The sequence below is a fragment of the Oncorhynchus masou genome, chromosome 16 (genome assembly GCF_036934945.1).
Source record: "Oncorhynchus masou masou isolate Uvic2021 chromosome 16, UVic_Omas_1.1, whole genome shotgun sequence".
Classification (NCBI taxonomy): Eukaryota; Metazoa; Chordata; class Actinopteri; order Salmoniformes; family Salmonidae; genus Oncorhynchus; species Oncorhynchus masou.
In genome coordinates, this window is record NC_088227.1 from 16,810,812 (window position 1) to 16,831,661 (window position 20,850).

General features: G+C 42.5%; 1 protein-coding gene across 6 annotated transcripts in view; it reads left to right on the top strand.

Annotated features, from left to right (window-relative positions):
* The window catches only part of tbc1d32 (TBC1 domain family, member 32), a 39,099-nt gene that overhangs the window by 14,573 nt on the left and 3,676 nt on the right, over nucleotides 1–20,850 (top strand). For 4 of the 6 annotated variants that reach the window (XR_010458230.1, XM_064990957.1, XM_064990958.1 and 1 more), the window contains 15 exons: nucleotides 1,028–1,107; nucleotides 1,271–1,409; nucleotides 3,429–3,516; nucleotides 3,598–3,716; nucleotides 4,554–4,673; nucleotides 5,305–5,393; nucleotides 8,233–8,355; nucleotides 8,676–8,784; nucleotides 9,233–9,326; nucleotides 10,096–10,221; nucleotides 11,238–11,339; nucleotides 16,924–16,993; nucleotides 17,390–17,505; nucleotides 18,029–18,183; nucleotides 19,206–19,346. Coding sequence is in view for 4 of the 6 variants with exons in the window: in XM_064990957.1 (XP_064847029.1) it covers nucleotides 1,028–1,107; nucleotides 1,271–1,409; nucleotides 3,429–3,516; nucleotides 3,598–3,716; nucleotides 4,554–4,673; nucleotides 5,305–5,393; nucleotides 8,233–8,355; nucleotides 8,676–8,784; nucleotides 9,233–9,326; nucleotides 10,096–10,221; nucleotides 11,238–11,339; nucleotides 16,924–16,993; nucleotides 17,390–17,505; nucleotides 18,029–18,183; nucleotides 19,206–19,346 (1,671 nt within the window). In the remaining 2 variants the exon portion in view is untranslated. Of the gene's footprint in view, nucleotides 1–1,027; nucleotides 1,108–1,270; nucleotides 1,410–3,428; nucleotides 3,517–3,597; nucleotides 3,717–4,553; nucleotides 4,674–5,304; nucleotides 5,394–8,232; nucleotides 8,356–8,675; nucleotides 8,785–9,232; nucleotides 9,327–10,095; nucleotides 10,222–11,237; nucleotides 11,340–16,923; nucleotides 16,994–17,389; nucleotides 17,506–18,028; nucleotides 18,184–19,205; nucleotides 19,347–20,850 lie in introns of those variants that run through there. The other 2 variants (XM_064990959.1, XR_010458231.1) reach the window with 2 other exon arrangements.

A 20,850-nucleotide genomic window follows, 5' to 3' on the forward strand; every position in this document is an offset into this window, starting at 1 on the left:
TTGAGGATCTTTGGGCCCATGACATATCTGACCCCTCCCTGTAGGCTGTCTCATCGTCGTCGGTGATCAGGCCTACCACCGAAGTGTCGTCAGCATACTTGATAATGGTGTTGGAGTCGTGGGTGGCTACACAGTTGAGGGTGAACAGGGAGTACACCCTTGAGGGTCCCCCGTGTTGAGGGTCAGCGTGGCGGAAGTGTTGTTGCCTACCCTCACCACCGAACAGTTACAGAGGGTGGTGTTCAGTCCCAGGGTCCACAGCTTGGTGATGGACAATGATGTTGAACGCTGAGCTGTATTTTATGAACAGCATTTTCAAATAGTTATTTCCCCTATTGTCCAGGTGGGAGAGGGCAGTGTGAAGTGCAACTGAGATTGTGTCACCTGTGGATCTGCTGGGCGGTATGCTAATTGGACTGGGTCCAGGGTGTCTGGGATGATGGTGTTGATGTGTCTCATGACCAGCCTTTCAAAGCACTTCATAATGACAGCTGTGAGTGCTACGGGGCGATAGTCATTTAGGCAGGTTACCTTGGAATTCTTGGGAACAGAGACAATGGTGGTCAGCTTGAAACATGTTGGGATTACACACTTGCCAGCTGGTCTGTGCATGCTTTGAGAACGCGTCCTGGTGTTCCGTCTGGCGGCCTTGCGAGTGTTAACCAATTCTCAATTAGAGCTTGTCAACTACCCTCACAAACCCCAGAACAAAACTTTGCCTTCACAATAGCACCTCCACGAGCCAAATTTCATGAAAGTTTAAACAAAACCATATTGTCTAAGGCCATTGTTTTGTGATGGGTGTTGCGTATCAGGCAGGCAGCTACAGGAGACAGAGAACTTTCTACACTGCTAATAATGGATCCCTGTGAGCCCTGTGCCTCTATGGAGGAAGGTATAAAGACTGGAGGAATGAGATGCAGAGCCTCTAACATGACTGCTGAACTCCTCATTATTGAAGTTCAGTGTACGGGTTCAGGGGAGAAAAACAAAGGCTCAAGCTGAAGGTTTCTTTTCTCTCTCACAGACAAGCTCCCTGTCAGAAAGAATTCCCACCCCGGTTCCCGGAGCCATCCCTGGCACGTCCTCTCAGGAGCTGCAGAATGTGTAAGTTTCTTTGTGTCACCCCCTGCAGGCAAACAGCATCTATAATAATTATGTTGTGATTTTATTTTCAGTCACCCCTCTAGCATGTTGTTAGGAAGGATAAATAAGATGGAAAATAATGAGTCTTCCCATCAATCATTCCTTCTGCTGTCTGTTCACACAGAGTGGTTTGGGAGGAGACTTTGCTGGACAACCTGCTGAACTTCGCTGCCACACCGAAAGGCCTGCTGCTCCTCCAGCAGACTGGAGCCATCAATGAGTGTGTCACCTACATGTTCTCCAGGTTTACCAAGAAACTACAGGTATGGAGAGAAAACACCATGGTGGGGATGAATAGGCTAAATTGAGTCCACTACCCTACTTAGTATTTATAACGCCCAGCTATATATAGTATACAGTTGAAGTCGGAAGTTTACATACACCTTAGCCAACTTTATTTAAACTCAGTTTTTCACAATTCCTGACATTTAATCCTAGTAAAAATTCCCTGTGTTAGGTCAGTTATGATGACCACTTTATTTTAAGATTGTGAAATGTCAGAATAAGAGTAGGAAGAATTATTTATTTCAGCTTTTATTTCCACATTCACAGTGGGTCAGAAGTATACATACACTCAATTAGTATTTGGTAGTATTGCCTTTAAATTGTTTAACTTGGGTCAAACATTTCAGATAGCCTTCCACAAACTTCTCACAATAAGTTGGGTAATTTTCCTGCCTCATGATGCCATATTTTGTGAAGTGAACCAGTCCCTCCTGCAGCAATGCACCCCCACAACATGATGCTGCCACCCCCGTGCTTCACGGTTGGGATGGTGTTCTTCGGCTTGCAAGCCTCCCCCTTTTTCCTCCAAACATAACGATGGTCATTATGACCAAACAGTTCTATTTTTGTTTCATCAAACCAGAGGACATTTCTCCTAAAAGTACGATCTTTGTCCTCATGTGCAGTTGAAAACCGTAGTTTTGCTTTTTTATGGCAGTTTTGGAGCGGTGGCTTCTTCATGGCTGAGTGGCCTTTCAGGTTATGTCGATATAGGACTCGTTATACTGTGGATATAGATACTTTTGTACCTGTTTCCTCCCGCATCTTCACAAGGTCCTTTGGGGATTGATTTGCAGTTTTCGCACCGAATTACATTCATCTCTAGGAGACATAACGCGTCTCCTTCCTGAGCGGTATGATGGCTGCGTGGTCCCATGGAGTTTATACTTGCGTACTATTGTTTGTACAGATGAACGTGGTACCTTCAGGCATTTGTAAATTGCTCCCAATGATGATTTCTTTTGATTTTTCCATGTCAAGCAAAGAGGCTCTGAGTTTGAAGGTCGGCCTTGAAATACATCCACTGGTACTCCTCCAATTGACTCAAATGATGTCAATTAGCCTATCAGAAGCTTCTAAAGCCATGACATCATTTTCTGGAATTTTCCAAGCTGTTTAAAGGCACAGTCAACTTAGTGTGTTCTGACCCACTGGAATTGTGATACAGTGAATTATAAGTGAAATAATCTGTCTGTAAACAATTGTTGGAAAAATGACTTGTGTCATGCACAAAGTAGATGTCCTAACCGACTTGCCAAAACTAGTTTGTTAACAAGAAATTTGTGGAGTTTTAATGACGCCAACCTAAGTGTATGTAAACTTCTGACTTCAACTGTGCGTACCTCTACACTGAATTTGAAGTATTAATGTATTTTTATGTAGCCTTACTGCCCAATGTATAAATCATGTACTGCAAACGTGGGCACAATTCCCTGCTGATTTAATTGACTAGAATTGTTAACATGCACTTCCTAATTACCTTCCTTGTTTTGCACACATTTTGCTCCAGATTGTAATTAAGCTAATCTATTTTTCATTTGCGCCATTGTTTTGTAATTAGTTAAGAATCTTTACACATGAAATCACTTTGTATTTACATTTATACATGTTTTAAATCTTGCATTTCAGATTTTAGTCCTATCTGTAGTAGCTCATTACTTTGATTCATCCACTATATCTGAGGCTTAAATTCTGTAGGTCTTTCTTGCGTTTTCCACTTGTTGTTTTACTTTCATTTTTATTTTCGATCAACTGTTTGAGCTAGTGATTTACATCAAATCAATTAACAGAAATACAGTGTATTTATTTCGATAACCCAGAGGATAGAACCATGCCTCTGGCCTAACTAATGTGTTCCCATTTTCAGAATAAACTAATATTCTTCACACAAAGACATGCACACACATACACTTTTTTGATTATGCAAGATAGTAAATAGCTTTTGGCTAATAGCAATCATGGGCTATTCTCAAATCTGTGAAAACGCTTTCCTCCAGGTCAGCCGATGTGAGAAGTTTGGCTACGGTGTGATGGTAACACAGGTAGCAGCAACAGCCCCCGGTGTGGTGGCTTTACACAGTTCTGGTACAGTAATACTACCAGTAAAACAGAGCATATTGTTATACAGTGTTAACACATGAGTTACCCCTCAGTATGTCCTGGCAGGTTTTGTGCAGGCCTTAGTGGTGGAGATATGGTCGGTCCTGGAGTGTGGGAGAGAGGATGTGAGGGTCGTTCACCCCATGTCCACCCCCATGGACCCCATTGACAGGAGCTGTCTGAAGGTACATTTATTTTGCTCAGATCCTTACAGTGCCGTGTGCTTCAACGTCCTTGGTTTCCTCATGCAGCCTCCTGAGGATTATCAGCAGGACAACTCAACCTTGGTATTCACAGTCAGCCTTTCTTGGTCATCAGGTCAGAGAGAGGACTTACTACAGAGAGTGCTCATGAACAGGATGGATGGTTTATTTTAGTGAGCAGTGCTCTGATTGACATTGGTGTTATGACTGTGGGCCCTGTTCTGTTAGCTATTCATGGTGGGTGGGTCAAAGGTTGAGTGGTAGGTCTATATACATATTCAGACAGGATAGGAACCAGAATGACAAGAAAGACAATTATGTTTTTGTTTTGCTGCCATTTATCCCCTAAATTATATAACGGGATCTAACAGATAATAGCCTAGCTCTTGTTTTCAGATGTTTTATTTCAATACGGTCTTTTATATTCACCAATCTACAGGAAGTAATCTACTCAGGTATTCACAGTTGGTGTTCATCAGTTTGAGATGATCTAGCAATATGTCAGTCCTCTGATACACCTCCGCAATACACACTGTCTGGAGAACATGTGAATGTAATTGTCATCCCTTTGATCCTTTCTTATTGAAATGCAGTATAGATCTTTAGACTTATAACGTTCCAAGTTCCATTTTCAGCAACAAAAAAAGCTCTTTGAATAAATAGAATGTAGGAAAGAAACAACAAGAATTGCTGCACCCCAACCTTGTCATAAACCCAAACTCATTTCATCTTGACCTTAGCTATTCAGAACAACCAAATGATGTATGACTGTATGACTGTATGATGTATGATAGTTTTGACCCCTTCCCTTCCCCCCAGTTGTTCCTGTCCTTGGTCAACCTGCTGTCCTCCCCCCATGCTGTGTGGGAGCTCCTGGGACAGCAGCCTCTGCCCAACAAGGCTGAGTACAACCTAAGGGAGATGCCCACATCCATTACAGTCAGTCCCGACCCTCACACCCTACCAGGAGAATGCTGGACTTGACATACACTTGTATCTGTTTCCTAAGTTGGATATGGTTTTAACATCAGTTTGTTCGGATTATGCTACCCATAAATAAAATGTATTTGCTTCAGATATTTGAAAATGTGAAATATAAGAATATGCAGACAATGTCAAAGATAAGGTAGTACCAAAAGGTGAATAAATTAAGATTGTTCACTCGGGCCATTTACCATTGGAAAACAATGGTCAGTTCCGGTCTGCTTAACGGGGTGGTTGTCTCATAGACACCAATGCAGTAGCAGCTGGGTCTGGTCTGCTTAGTTTATTGAATGTAATGTAACCAGAAAAAAATGAGGGAGTGGGGTGTGTCGCTTCCTCTTCTGTCTCTGGTAGAACTTTTTAATGTGGTTGCAGTTCCAGGTTTTGCCATAGGAGGCCACACTTACATAGGTTGTGTGCAAACGTGGCTATTGTAACATAGTCCTACATGTGTACTTCTACAGACATAGCCCAATCAATAACTACTGCACACGACCAGGATGTAGGTAGAAATGTAATTATCAACCTTTCACATCATCACAACCTTTTCAGCATTTTCACTCTGTGTTGTACCTCTTTGCCACAGGATTTGATTGATAGGCTGATTGCTGTGAACTCAGATGTGAAAATTCATTCACTGTTCAACTACGAGCAATCTCACACGTTTGGCCTGAGGTAAGATCAATACTGTTCTCCGACCTTTCTTTCAGAATGAATGGGTGGTGGGAGCACAAAGGCACAGCAGTGCATGCATTGTGTGGTTTATCATCTGATTGGCCTGATCAATATGAGATTGACTCTTTGCTTTATGCTATTTTTATGCGACATCGACTGTCTGAATTATTCCACGGTATAAAAAGAGCTTTTCTCAGAATTGACTCGTCTGTTTTCTTAGTTGAATTAAGGCTGTGTTACTGAGTCACTATTTTAGACACAGAGAAAGCAAATTAATATAACACTAAATCATTTGCTACAGATTAGACCCCATAACTGTTAAAGCTACCACAAAGGATATTCCTATTTTTGATAAGTCATTTTTTTCATTCTAAACATGTTTTGTTTTGTTTATATCGCTCACATCTTTTGTGAACTCTTCGGAAAATAATCTTCCATCAACCTAGTGATGTATATGGATTAGAAAGGGCAATGTATTCCACATTGACTTCAAACAAACACCAGGCTGCCTCAGTGTTAACACTGCTGGCTGGTTCTTTCACTTTTACACACTTCTAGTGGTTATAGACTTGTCACTGGATGACCTATGCCTCACTCTCTGTCTCTCTGAGGAGAGGTCATCATTACTGAGCCACTGTCCCTCCTCACGTCCTCATTTCACCCAACAACTGTCACAGCCGCCTGTGTGTCACTGGACTGGCTGGCAGGATATCACAGGGAGGACCTGTCAGAGTGACGTGTACGGTGTCCATAGGACAGTCTAGACATGTCTAGTCTCTGACAGCACAGCACAGTGTAGATGTAGCAGCTGCTATGTGTTTATGGGTGAGTAAACCAGTTTTCTAGTGGAGGAAGAGTGGATAAATAATGCACAGCAATGTGAGTACAGACCACCTGATAACCATTTCTCAATGCTGAGGGGCTGTATTTATTCTCTGGCATGGAAGTAGCTCTTGGAAATGAGGAAAGTATTTTTTGTTCCACTTCCAAGCTGCCTTACTCAGGCTTGACTGGGTGTTAGCTCACCCACTGTTTTTTAGGGTTTCTCCACGCTAATTGTCCTTGGAACTGAACACAACATCCTCATCTTGAAAAGAACTGTAGATATAGGTTAGATGTTGACCTGCATGCTAAACAATGAAGGATGAGTTGGGAAACGGACAGCCTTCAGAACTCACCAAAGCCATTCTGTCTTCCGATCGACGTCAAACTGAATGACTGAAGGTGCCCATCACACTGAGGGCATGATGACAGTTGACAGCAGCACAGAAATGAATCATCTTGCTTTGACAGAATGCTCTATCACAGCCACAACTCACACCTCTCCTTGCTTAAACCAGATCACATCCCTGTGTACCTCATCTCAAAGGGCTGTCTCTAGATTGTTCTCTTACAAACACCTTATTGTTTTTTTAACACATTGCCCCTGAATTTTTCACTACTTTAGACTTATTTTCTCTCTGCTGTTTTGAATGTTCTGTATTTTTCTGCCAGAGGGACACACACTGGTTTTGAAGTCTAAGTGAATCCTTAGCGATGTCCGCCCCAGTCAGAAGGAGGGCAAGTCAGTGTTGGTGTTTCAGGGAGCGTGGCGGAAACTGCAGATGAAAGAGCCTGAGCTACATTCTCTTAGGAGGGCCCCACTCAGCTCCACCAAATATGCAAAATGTATCAATTAGGAGACTCTTGTTTTTGAAGAGGATGGCTTCCTGTTGACAAAACGCTGTGGCTGTGTAATTTGCTTGAACGGTTTATTCAGTGTTCATTTCACAAGTGTCTCAGTAACACGTTGGCTCCCATTTTTCATGCTTAAAATAATGATAATGAATTGCCCTCACGCTGCACTCCTTATCAGAGCCTGTAATGATATGAACAAAGATGGAGCTCCTTACTCCCTGAATGCAGAACAAGCATTTATAATGTTTACTGCCTCCTGGCTGGCTTCTACACAATCTTTCACTTGTAGTTAATGATTTGACTGGTGGGATTATTTCTGCTCAAGGACTGGATATTTTTTCCTGTTTACAAGAACTTGCATTCCTGCAGTTTGGTGTCTGTGTTGAAAGAATTATATCTAGAATTGCTCTGAGGGTCCCAAGATTGTTTTGGTCTTGAGTTAAAGAGCAGGCTGCAATGGAAGAACCATTTTGGTTGAGTGCAGCTTCAGTACAGTATGCTGTGTTTGCTGCCCAAATCCTGTTCAGTAGGATTGTGTCACTGTCACTATAAAAGGACCAGGCTGATATGAACTGACTGCTAGGTAGGAAATCCCTTCATTATAGCCATTAGAGAGGGACATCTCTGTCACTTAACAATATAACCCAAGGTTGTCATATTTTACTGCCCACTTCCACCTGCCTGTTTTATTTCCCAACTATGTTCTCCAAAAGTACACAATGTCTCCGTCACATTGCTCCTGCATCCGCTTTCATGATTTATTACTCTCACAACTGCTGCATTAATGTTGAAATCTATTTCCACAACTCAGTTAGGGATTCTTTCTCCCTATTATGCAAAGCCCTCTGGCTTGGTCCTCTGCGGAGTCTGTTAATATACAAGGCAATAAGGCAGGCAAGCAGAAACAAATGATAGCTTTCATAAGACCTGGGAAAAAGACAACATGCTGTCCGTTGTAGGTGTGTAAGCAGTAGGCAGCTAGACCCAATGGGTTGTCAGAGCAAGCACCCAATGGGTTGTCAGAGCAAGCACCCAATGGGTTGTCAGAGCAACATTTGGTTGTGGCTGAGTCATTTTAAAACAATTACGTCTGTACGATCTGTAATTCTATGTCCTTGAGAAGTAAAAATGTGTTTATCTATGTATTTTGGTGTACTTTCAGATTACTTAGTGTGATGTGCTGCAACCTAGACTCCCTCCTTCTTCTGGAGTCACAGTACAACATTTCCGACATGTTGCTGCAATGTCAGAAGGACAACATCACCGATCCATCGTCCGGTGAAGGGTATTTGAAAAGGGTTTTGTTTTCCTGTGCCTCATAGTGGTATGGCAGGCTTTAGTTCCACCGTTAGAGGTTAATCACAACAAAATAAAAAATGGATCATTTGCCTTGGAAATAAAGTGTAAAGTGTAAACAAGTGTAAACAAAAGGCAATTTCCAAAAGGGTGTTTTGAATGCCTCCTTAATGGATATTGCAATTGTTCATGAATTGAAATGCTCCATATTGTCGGGTCACAAAATAAATGTATCTGCATGCACGCTAGTTTTATTTGTGAAGTGGAGATTTCTCCTCCCATCTTTCCTTCACCCCTCTCCTCTCTCAGAGATTTCATCATTGATGGTCTATCTGTGGAGAGGAACCACATCCTGGTGCGTATGAGTGTGATTGGAGGACCATCGGAGAGGAGACTTCCCCTTAGGGTCCTCCAGAAGGTCAGTCCTGATGACTGAAGGAATGGTTTTCCAGAACTGTGTGTTACACTTAAGTGCTATCATCTGCATACAAAAGGTTCATCATGGTAACCTGTTCCAGGGATGCTGTGATCTTCCGTGACCTGGAAAGACAGGCTTTCAATAGCACCATGTCTTCAATGAATGTAAATAGCACAGACAAGATGATAAGGATTAGCAAACAAAACTCCATTAACATTTAGAGTACACTGAATCTGAAAAGTAAACCATGGTTCATATGTGATTTATATTCTAAATCTTTACATGTGGAATAGCTCAGATTTCACTTATTACATTGCATCTACAGACAATCAGTAATACACCATATTTGTATTAGGCGTGTCAATAATATGAGATACGTAAGCTTGTAGGAGTTTGTAAACAGAGAGATCACATACATTTTAACATAATGATTATTTATCTTTTTTAGGGCACTGACCCTTATCCATGGCCGATGTTTTCATCATACCCTCTGCCCAAGTATTATATACTGAATCTTCCAAAGACAACCCGGGGTAAACAGGGTAAGCATTACATACTGAATCTTCCAAAGACAACCCGGGGTAAACAGGGTAAATATTACATACTGAATCTTCCAAAGATAACCCGGGGTAAACAGGGTAAATATTACATACTGAATCTTCCAAAGATAACCCGGGGTAAACAGGGTAAATATTACATACTGAATCTTCCAAAGACAACCCGGGGTAAACAGGGTAAATATTACATACTGAATCTTCCAAAGACAACCCGGGTAAACAGGGTAAGCATTACATACTGAATCTTCCAAAGATAACCCGGGTAAACAGGGTAAATATTACATACTGAATCTTCCAAAGACAACCCGGGGTAAACAGGGTAAGCATTACATACTGAATCTTCCAAAGACAACCCGGGGTAAACAGGGTAAATATTACATACTGAATCTTCCAAAGACAACCCGGGGTAAACAGGGTAAGCATTACATACTGAATCTTCCAAAGACAACCCGGGGTAAACAGGGTAAATATTACATACTGAATCTTCCAAAGACTACCCGGGGTAAACAGGGTAAATATTACATTATACATTGTCAGGGATTGTGAAAAACTGAGTTTAAATGTATTTGGCTAAGGTGTATGTAAACTTCTGACTTCAACTGTATGTCAGTGTTGTTTAAAAGGTCAGGGTCAAGAAAGAAAAGATATCTCTGATTGCATAATAGAGGCAAAAGTCTCTCCTGGAAGTTAATAAGAATGTGAATTAATGCATTTGGTAGTCGGAGTGAGCAATGTCTTTTTGTTTTGTCTGTAGACTGTGAGATAAGTGCCTTCCTGTCCTCCACCAAGAACACGGAGAGGGATGGGAGCTGGATGGATACCTGTAGGAGACAGTACTGCAAAGTCATGACCACCAAGTCCAACATTGTCTCAGGGAACGGTGGGTGATATACAATGATGTTATGTGTAGGGCAATACGTTTTTTCTAGACAACATGGTCTAACCAGGAACACCTCTGGGCCCGAGATACGATACAGAGATATTCCTGGTCAGGTCACATGGTCAGAAGGGAAAAAACTCACCTAGACTTCTGACCCTGAATAGTTGATCAATAAAAACTCTGAATCAATATTTCAAAGTTCTTGTCATTACATGATATGCTACAATCAATACACACTTACACAATTAATCAATTACACACTGTATTTGAGAACGATAGTTCTGTTGGGTTATAAGTCATCTGTTTTCTATTCAAACCACAGACGGAAGACACAGTATGTTAACATTTGATAGTCCGTTTTAAGTTCCCATGAATAAATGGACGATCAGTTTGTCAGTGGATGATCAATTTGTCAGTGAATGAAATGATAGACCCATATTGAGTGTTCTGACAACTAGATAATGAAGAACCAATAGCTCTCTCCATATAACTGCAAGTGTATCAATGACCAATTTGTTAAGATTACTATCTTTCCCACATAAGATTTTCATTTACTGTACTTGTAATTGACCATACTTGTCATGTGTCAACTGTTGCGGTCTCTGAGGGTGTTCGTGTCATTCATTGGTTGCTAATCATTGAAACCGTCATGATTCATTGTGTGTTCAATTGCTTCCTCTGAAAGTAGTTACATTTTGAATTATTTCTTGTGAAGGGATCACGGAGTGCAGAGTAAGAGACTTCATGATTTCTTATTTAATTCAGAGACAAAGAAGCGCCCAGGACGAGGGCCTTTGATGTAGCTTAAATTATAAAAAATTGTCTACATAGAGCTTCCTCTCTTCATATATTAGATAAACAAGACGCTTGATTACCTTCCTATTTTCCCGGCTGTGTGTACAGTAAAAGCAGCTCAATTTGTACTTGCATGATGTATCATTGAAGAGAGATGGCTTTTTCAAAGGCATCTGTGATGTTCCCAAAACCCACTATGTGTTTCCTGTATCCGCCCCCAGTCCTGGCTGATCTACTGGAGAAGGCTGTGTCGTACCTTTCTGCTTTGCCATCAGAACGTTTCTTCCCACCTGCGGACTACATAGGTCAGTGTGGCATAGTGAGTGAGTGATTCATCTTGCATTTTTGTGGAATTTGCCTTGAAGCTTTCCCAGTGGTGACACATTTGTCAATCAAAAGTAAAGAGCAAATGATAAAATGCTGCTATCGGTGTCACATTCGCAGTTTTGTTATCTATAATTAACTGTTTTAATTAGTGATGAGTCCCTCATTTACAGTTGTAGTCGGAAGTTTACATACACTGAGGTTGGAGTCATTAAAACTCGTTTTTCAACCACTCCACAAATTTCATGTTAACAAACTATGGTTTTGCCAAGTCGGTAAGGACATCCACTTTGTGCACGACACAAGTAATTTTTACAACAATTGTTTACAGACAGATTATTTCACTTTTCACTAATTCACTGTATCATAATTCCAGTGGGTTAGAAGGATGATAGGCTAATTGATAGGGTAATTGACATAATTTCAGTCAATTGGAGGTGTACCTGTGGATGTATTTCAAGGCCTACCTTCAAACTCAGTGCTTCTTTGCTTGACATCATGGGAAAATCAAGAGAAATCAGCTAAGACCTCAGAAAAACAAATGTAGACCTCCACAATTCTGGTTCATCCTTGGGAGCAATTTCCAAATGCCTGAAGGTACCACGTTCATCTGTACAAACAATAGTATGCAAGTATAAACACCATGGGACCACGCAGCCGTCCGCTCTGGAAGGGGACGCGTTCTGTCTCCTAGAGATGAATGTACTTTGATGCGAAAAGTGCAAATCAATCCCAGAACAACAGCAAGGGACCTTGTGAAGATGTGGGAGGAAACAGGTACAAATGTATCTATATCCACAGTAAAACAAGTCCTATATCGACATAACCTGAAAGGCCTCTCAGCAAGGAAGAGGTCACTGCTCCAAAACTGCCATAAAAAAAGCCAGACTACGGTTTGCAACTGCACATGGGGACAAAGATCGTACTTTTTGGAGAAATGTCCTCTGGTCTGATAAAACAAAAATAGAACTGTTTGGCCATAATATGTTTGGAGGAAAAAGGGGGAGGCTTGCAAGCCGAAGAACACCATCCCAACCGTGAAGCACGGGGGTGGCAGCATCATGTTGTGGGGGTGCTTTGCTGCAGGAGGGACTGGTGCACTTCACAGAATAGATGGCATAATGAGGTAGGAAAATTATGTGGATATATTGAAGCAACATCTCAAGACATTAGTCAGGAAGTTAAAGCTTGGTCGCAAATGGGTCTTCCAAAGGGACAATGACCCCAAGCAGACTTCCAACGTTTTGGCAAAATGGCTTAAGGACAACAAAGTCAAGGTATTGGAGTGTCCATCACAAAGTCCTGACCTCAATCCCATAAAACATTTGTGGGAAGAACTGAAAAGGTGTGTGCAAGCAAGGAGGCCTACAAACCTGACTCAGTTACACCAGCTCTGTCAGGAGGAATGGGCCAAAATTCACCAAACTTATTGTGGGAAGCTTGTGGAAGACTACCCGAAATGTTTGACCCAAGTTAAACAATTTAAAGGCAATGCTACCATATACTAATTGAGTGTATGTAAACTTCTGACCCACTGGGAATGTGATGAAAGAAATAAAAGCTGAAATTAATCATTCTCTCTACTATTATTCTGACATTTGACATTCTTAAAATAAAGTGGTGATCCTAACTGACCTAAAACAGGGAATTCTTACTTGGATTAAATTTCAGGAATTGTGAAAAACTGAATTTAAATGTATTTGGCTAAGGTGTTTGTAAACTTCCGACTTCAAATGTATGTGGATATCTAATGTCAGGACAAATCAGCATCCATCCGCCACTCATATAGAATGGAACATTTTAAATCCAACTCAAATATAGTTTTTTTCCCCTAGTGTTATAATCATTTCCCATGTATTATTTATCTCATGCAATGTGCTCCATCATGACATCTGGCTCTTTGTCCAGAAATCCAAAGGCAGGTTATTTACTGTTCAGTGAGCTCATTCTCTCTATCTCATCACTAGTTATTTAACTAACTTTCCCTTGAAGCTCAAAGGATCCTCAGTGCTTTGGTGTTCTTTTAGCCTCATTATGCTATCAACACACATCAACATTTTCAGGGTCCAATGAGACCTCACTGCCCATTATCTATTAATGGGAGCTAGCTAATAACTTTAGACCAGTCAATGATGGTCTGTCATTTCTAAAGCTTTGGTGCTGATTTGAAATCTTTATTTTCATGTTTTCTTGGAGCTTAGTTTTAGTGTTTCCTCAAACCTAGGCTAACCTACCTTTATCATTGTTTGAGACCCCTTCCCTTATATATGTTCCGTTATGTGTTCCTGTAGAATTCTGTTAAAAAATGTCTAATAGTATATGGTTGACTTGGTAACATGCAGAGGTGCGTCAGTGTTTCTCATTGAGCCCTCTGAGTTTTAGTCCTGATCAATACCATGAATGTGGCAGGGCTTGCAAACTATCACAGATTACAAAGGGAAACCCAGCTGAGAGTTGCCCAGTGATGTGAGCCGACCAGATAAGCTGAATTCCTTCTATGCTCACTTCAAGGCAAGAAACACTGAACCATGCTGTCCCCTGACGACTGTATGATCACACTCTCTGTAGCCGATGTGAGAGAATTTTAAGTGCTTTTAACAGGTTAACATTCACAAGGCCGCAGGCCCAGAGGGATTACCAGGGCGAGTACTCAAAGCATGCGCACCTGCTGGCAAGTGTCTTCACTGACATTTTCAACATCTCTCTGACCCCGTCTGTAATACCTACATCAGGACTGCCCAACCCCCTTCCTGGAGATCTATCGTCTTGTGGGTTCTCAGTCCAACCCTAAATTAACACACCGGATTCTAATTAGCTGCTCAACATGACCTTAACTAGCTGAATCAGATATGCTAAATTAGGGTTGGACTGAAAACCTACAGGACAGTAGATCTCCAGGAAGAGGTTTGGACTGAAAACCTACAGGACAGTAGATCTCCAGGAAGAGGTTTGGACTGAAACCTACAGGACAGTTGATCTCCAGGAAGAGGTTTGGACTGAAAACCCACAGGACAGTAGATCTCCAGGAAGAGGGTTGGGCAGCCCTGAACTACATGTTTCAAGCAAACCACCATAGTCCCGGTGCCTAAGAATGCCAAGGTAACCTGTCTAAATAACTACCACCTCATAGCACTCACATCTGTAGCCATGAAATGCTTTGAAAGGCTGGTCATGGCTCACATCAACACCATCATTGCAGACCCGCTCCAATTCGCATACCGCCCCAACAGATCCACAGATGACACAATCTCTATTGCACTCCACACTGCCCTTTCCCACCTGTTTTAAAGGAACACCTATGTGAGAATGCTGTTCATTGACTACAACTCAGTGTTCAACACCATAGTGCCCTCCAAGCTCATCACTAAGCTCAGGAACCTAGGACTGAACACCTCCCTCTGCAACTGGATCCTGGACTTCCTGACGGGCCGCCACCAGATGGTTAGGGTAGGCAACAACATATCTGCCACGCTGACCCTCAACACAGGGGTCCCTAATGGGTGCATGCTCAGTTCCCTCCTGTAATCCCTGTTCACCCAGGACTGCGTTGCCGCACACGACTCCAACACCATCATAAAGTTTGCCGACAACGCGACGGTGGTAGGCTTGATCACCGACGACAATGAGACAGCCTATCGGGAGGAGGTCAGAGACTTGGCAGTGTAGTGCCAGGACAACAACCTCTCCCTCAACGTCAGCAAGATAAAGAAGCTTATTGTGGACTACAGGAAACGGAGTGCCGATACGCCCCCATTCACGTCGACGGGGCTGAAGTAGAGTGGGTCGAGAAGTTCCTCAGTGTCCACATCACTAAGGACCTATTATGGTCCAAACACACCAACACATTCGTGAAGAGGGCACAACATCACCCCTCCCCCTGAAAAGATTTGGCATGGGCCCACAGATCCTCAGAAAGTTCTACAGCTGCACCACTGAGAGCATCTTGACTGGCTGCATTACAGCTTGGTATGGCAACTGCTCGGCATTTGACCGCAAGGGGCTACAGAGGGTAGTGAGTACGGCCCAGTACATCACTGGGGCCAAACTCCCTGCTATTCAGGACTTTTATACCAGGCAGTGTCAGAGGAAGGCCCTAAAAATACTCAAGCCACCCAAGTCATAGACTCTTCTCTCTGCTACCACATGGCAAGCGGTACCAGAGCTCCAAGTCTGTGACCAAAAGGCACCTGAACAGCTCCTAGCCATAAGACTGATGAACAGTTAATCAAATGACAAACCAGGACTATTTACATTGACCCTTTAATATAATTTATTTATCTTAGTTATTTTGCACTGACTCCATTGCACTGACTGAATGCACACTCACTAAACTATACCCACACACTCACACTACATACGCTCACACACACAAAACACACATACACACATGCATATTGATGCCATACACACACACTCACAGATAGACACTTTCACACACTCTGCTGCTACTCTGTCTATGATATATCCTGATTGCCCTGTCACTTTTACCCCCTACCCACATGTACATACCTCAACTACCTCGTAACCCTGCCCATTGAGTCGGTAGTAGTACTCCTTGTATACAGCCTCGTTATTGTTTTTATTGCGTTACTATTTCCTTTTTTATTTAGCAAATATGTGTCTTACTTTTTAACTCTACACTGTAAAGTAAGCATTTCACTGTGAAGTCTACTCCTGTTGTATTTGGCGCATGTGACAAATTACATTTGATTTTGATTTGAAGTGTTCTTTCTCTGCTTCGCTTGCTTAACTCAAACACACACTGGAGTCTCTTTGTGCGAGACATGCTCATTAGAGCTGAGCTGCAACTCTTGGGCTGTACTGTAGCTCACAAAGGAGGGTGAATCGTAGAAAAAGTCTAAAGAAACTTGAAAAGTCAAGAAAACCATTTCTCTCTCACACTCTCCATCTCCCCCTCAGACACACATGCACACACACACTCCAATGTCCTGTTTTCCCCTTTTGTCCTTACCTCCCAGAAGTTATTCCTTTCACCAAATGGTCCATCAGGGGAGCAGTTGTCATAGCCTGTGCGGTTTAGCTCTCTTCCCCTCTCCTGTCATGGCTTGTGATTGACATTAACAACAGGCTCGCAGATTTGCTCATGTCGAGGGGCTGCCATTATGTGGTGGAGAATAATTTGCTGGAGTTCCTTCACCTCACTCCCAGGCCTTTCTCAGGGGCCTCATCTATCAAGAAGAAACAATGGCAGACGGGAGAGAGAAGCCATTCATCTCCATTAGATAGTCATTTCAATCAGGGAGTGGCACTGATATTAATAAAGAGGGAAGAGTAGTTTCCACAGAGCTGCAGGTTTACTTCACTCTCATCAAGGCCATTTTCTCAATTAAAGCATGCGTTGGTTTCTATGATGAATACAGAACGCTCGTCTGATCATCTCTGCAATGTATCACTTGATGCGAGATTAGGGTTTGAGTCATTTCGCCAAATGAGCAAGCTTTGTCAAAGGCACAGTCGCTTTGCTTTGCCACAGTCATTGAATTGACATTTTTATTGATGGCTGGGGAGCGCTAGTGAGTAAACCCCTGGTAATTTCCAGTTCCTTTATTGCCTGTTTTATAGCGTCGGGGAGCGGCATAAAGACTGGCAGCCTGTCGTCTGTGGACCAGCTGGGGATTCGGGCTTCTCTCAGGTAACGCCATCTGCATCCTCAAAGTCTGAACCTCCCAGCTTTGTTCCAATCTCCCCAGTAAGCACCAGCCATTTTCTCAGAGAGGGCAGGTACTCAACGGCCAATAAAGATAACAAAAAAAACGATTATTACAGGATGATGTGGTGATCAGCACTATTGCAGAGACATTCTAGAACAATAGGTCAGCATTCTATGAACTCAAATGAGATATTGCATACTCTTTGGGCAATATGCTAATGAGAGATGAGCGTTAAGAAAAGGCTAATTTAGGCTAATTATCCTTCTATTAAACCTAATTGTTCTGATTGAACACCACATAATTTGTTAGATAGATGAGTCAAAGTGTGATCTACAGTAGGATCCTGAATGTTTGAATTTGTGTCTGTTTGTTTGTAGGTATGGGAGACATCTGAACTTACTGAGGGATAACTCTGAGCAGGACCTCTGTCTTTTGATGAAGCATTGCCAAGAGCTCCTATCTCAACAGAGAGCCAAACTCACGTCGGAGCTTTGTATCCTTATCAGCTATGTTGACAACCATACGAATCACAATGGGACTGACTAAGCATCCGCTGACTATTCCAGAGTCAGTGAAGTGATATCTATTGTTTTCTCTCAGAAGGAAGAAAATATATTTTACACCTGCTTTTTTCAAGGACGCAACATGAACCCTCAAGAGGCTTTCAGAAACTTACATTTTTCTCAATTGAATGATACTTGAAGTTCTGCTGAGATTCCTCTCTTTATTCCCTGATAAGAGCCTCTCATATGACTATGCTCTGTTTTAAATTCAGATTCATACGTCTATGTTTATCATCATCATTGTCCACTCCCCTACAGTATGTGTCTGTCAATCACATTGAGGAGGCTCACTGCATCCAGCCTCGGGCCCCTCAATCTTTAACCCCTCTCCTGCCTGCTGAGACTGACCTATGGTGCTCTAGGTGTGGTTTTAGAGTGGCCCTGGTGATGTCCAGTCAGACAGGCCCAGATGTTGCACTCTGTCAAAGCCTCTCCATAACTCCCCTCCACCAGACACTCTGCAGGGAGCCTACCCCGGTCATGACTGGTTCGTCTCCACCGTGTTCCTCATCATGGCTGGAGACATGGAGAGAGCACTCCGCCTCCTCCTCCACCTCTCCACCCTGCTCACATCAGCCTTCCTCTGGCCCGCCAGGCTCCACGGATCGGTGAGTCCAGCAGCCCACCCCTCGTTCTTCCAGGAAGGGACTGAATACTAAGTTGCCTCCAGTCTGACAGATAGAGCATAGCTCTTTTCTCCCCCTGCTCTCTCCCTCTGTTTCTCCCTGCCTTCTATTTTCAGGCAGCTCTGGAAGTAGTCAAGGAAGAGGACGGTTAAAAGTATGTAAGGAGATAAACACGTATTTCATTTGGTGGGAGCGTGTAATGAATCCTGCTGCAAAATTGGATTCTTATGAAATACTGTCATTTGTATGGCCATACATTGGAAAGATGCATTTTAGAGTTGCATTTTAATGCTAAATATTCTCACCCAATTTATGCACCACAAGCCAAATCATACACGTTTGAGTTATGTTATCGTTTGTATCTGTGTAGACTAGGGATTCTTAATACTGCGTGTTTTCTTGAGGGAAATGGTGGATATGATAAGATTATGCTGGAATAGTCATTATCAATGTCCCCACTTACATTTGGAAACAGCCATCTCTGGCTGCTGATGACGTTGAATACTCAGCTGTTAATAGTGCTTCAGCAGTAAGAATATGTCTCGGAAATGGTGGAAGCGTTTGTACAACTGATTACAAATCTTCATGGCTCTGCCATCCGAACAGCAGTGCATGCAAATCAGGATGTATGCAGACAGATGGGAGTAAGCACACCATGTCGCAGATGAGGGAGAATTACTAAACAGTGGCGGCACAATCCTCTGTAAATTTTATGCGGCCGATGCTGTCAATACCTAGAAGAACAGAGGGACAAGTGATTAAGTGATAGTAGCAAATTCACACAGTGTACCCAGTGAAACACATACACGCACGCACACACACTGCGTTCTCCGAAAGCATTGGGCTCTGGCAATTCTGTTTGGAGGAAATTGAGGAGTGAAAATCAGACCAATCCGCTGTCTGCTGTTTGTGTGGCATTTGGCGTTCACATTTGGCAAGTTTAGCTATTGACCTACAGAGCTTGGCTTATGCATTGTAAATCTGAACTTCTCTTCGCCTTTTAGGTTCACCTGCCCATGGAGATTGCTCAGTCTAGCATCCATCCGGTCTACTCATGCACAGCACACTATGTCGAGATGCTGCTGAAGACTGAAGTTCCTCTAGTTTTCTCTGCCTTCAGGATGTCCGGTTTTACTCCCTCCCAGGTATATCACCTTCCGTCCTTTCACTCGTCCAAATGTTTCACTCGTCAGGGTGGTATTATAATGAAATGGACACCCTAAGGGACTATTTTGACCATGTTTATGACCATGAAAATGGGATGGAAAATGAGTTTTCATGAACCGGCATAATACGTTTTCCTCAAGGTGACAGTAGTACTTATTCTCCATATAAAAGTTCAGAACTGAGGCTGCGGAATCCCTCTGTTGTTCGACTTGCCACAGTTGATTCCCTTGACGTCAACTTTCATCCTCAAACAAAGAGTTCACCTTGAAAAATCTTCCTTTTGATCTCATCTCCTTTTGGCTCAGTGTTTCAGGCGGACTGTCATCTCAGACGTAATGTGTGTCAACAGGGACTATAAGCCAAAGAGTCTCTCACAATAAAAAAAAGTTTATAATATAGCTTTTAAGTCAAAGTCATTGGGTGGAAACTATTGAATGCACTTCCTCCCAGTTTCCCAATCACAGCTCTATATATAAATCCAGTATATTCTTTGCCATAAATGAAAATATACCCTAATAAGTTGAGTTTTGAAAATATGACAAATCAGGAATCACATCATGAATCTGACCATCGGATGAAGGTCAGATTCATTCCTCCATCAAGAATGGCAAGATATTATTGTGCTCCTGGGTGCCTCGTTAAAATTCCAGCTGCAGCTACGCCACATCCTTTGAAGTTGCTAGGAAAGATATTCAGAGAATGTAAACATATGGAGTAAATTGCAGTGTGAGTTGGTGGGCAGAGGTGGAGGGCCTAGCAGAACAGGCTGGGACTTGAGTTAGCTCTGTCTGACTGAATAGTTCAAGTTGAATTCACTTCTTTCTAACCCTTCAAAATACGGTCATTGAAAATAACTTGAGAAGACAATGCATTCTCAACATGCTCTTAGAGGCCCAGTTAGAAAGAACTGTAAAGGGTGTCCAGTGTACTGGTAATTCTGACAGGAAAACCAATTAGGATTTGTCATTGTTTTTATTGGTGCATTATATGAGCTTGATAGTAATCCATTATGCATTGAAAATAAACTCAGCAAAAAACAAAACGTCCTCTCACTGTCAACTGCGTTTATTTTCAGCAAACTTAACGTGTGTAAATATTTGTATGAACATAAGATTCAACAACTAAGACATAAACTGAACAAGTTCCACAGACATGTGACTAACATAAATGGAATAATGTGTCCTTGAACAAAGGGGGGGTCAAAATCAAAGTAACAGCCAGTATCTGGTGTGACCACCAGCTGCACCAAATTTGCCAGTTCTTGCTGTGAGATGTTACCCCAGTCTTCCACCAAGGCACCTGCAAGTTCCTGGACATTTCTGGGGGGATTGGCCCTATCCCTCACCCTCCGATCCAACAGGTCCCAGACGTGCTCAATGGGATTGAGATGCGGGCTCTTCGCCGGCCATGGCAGAACACTGACATTCCTGTCTTGCAGGAAATCATGCACAGAATGAGCAGTATGGCTGGTGGCATTGTCAT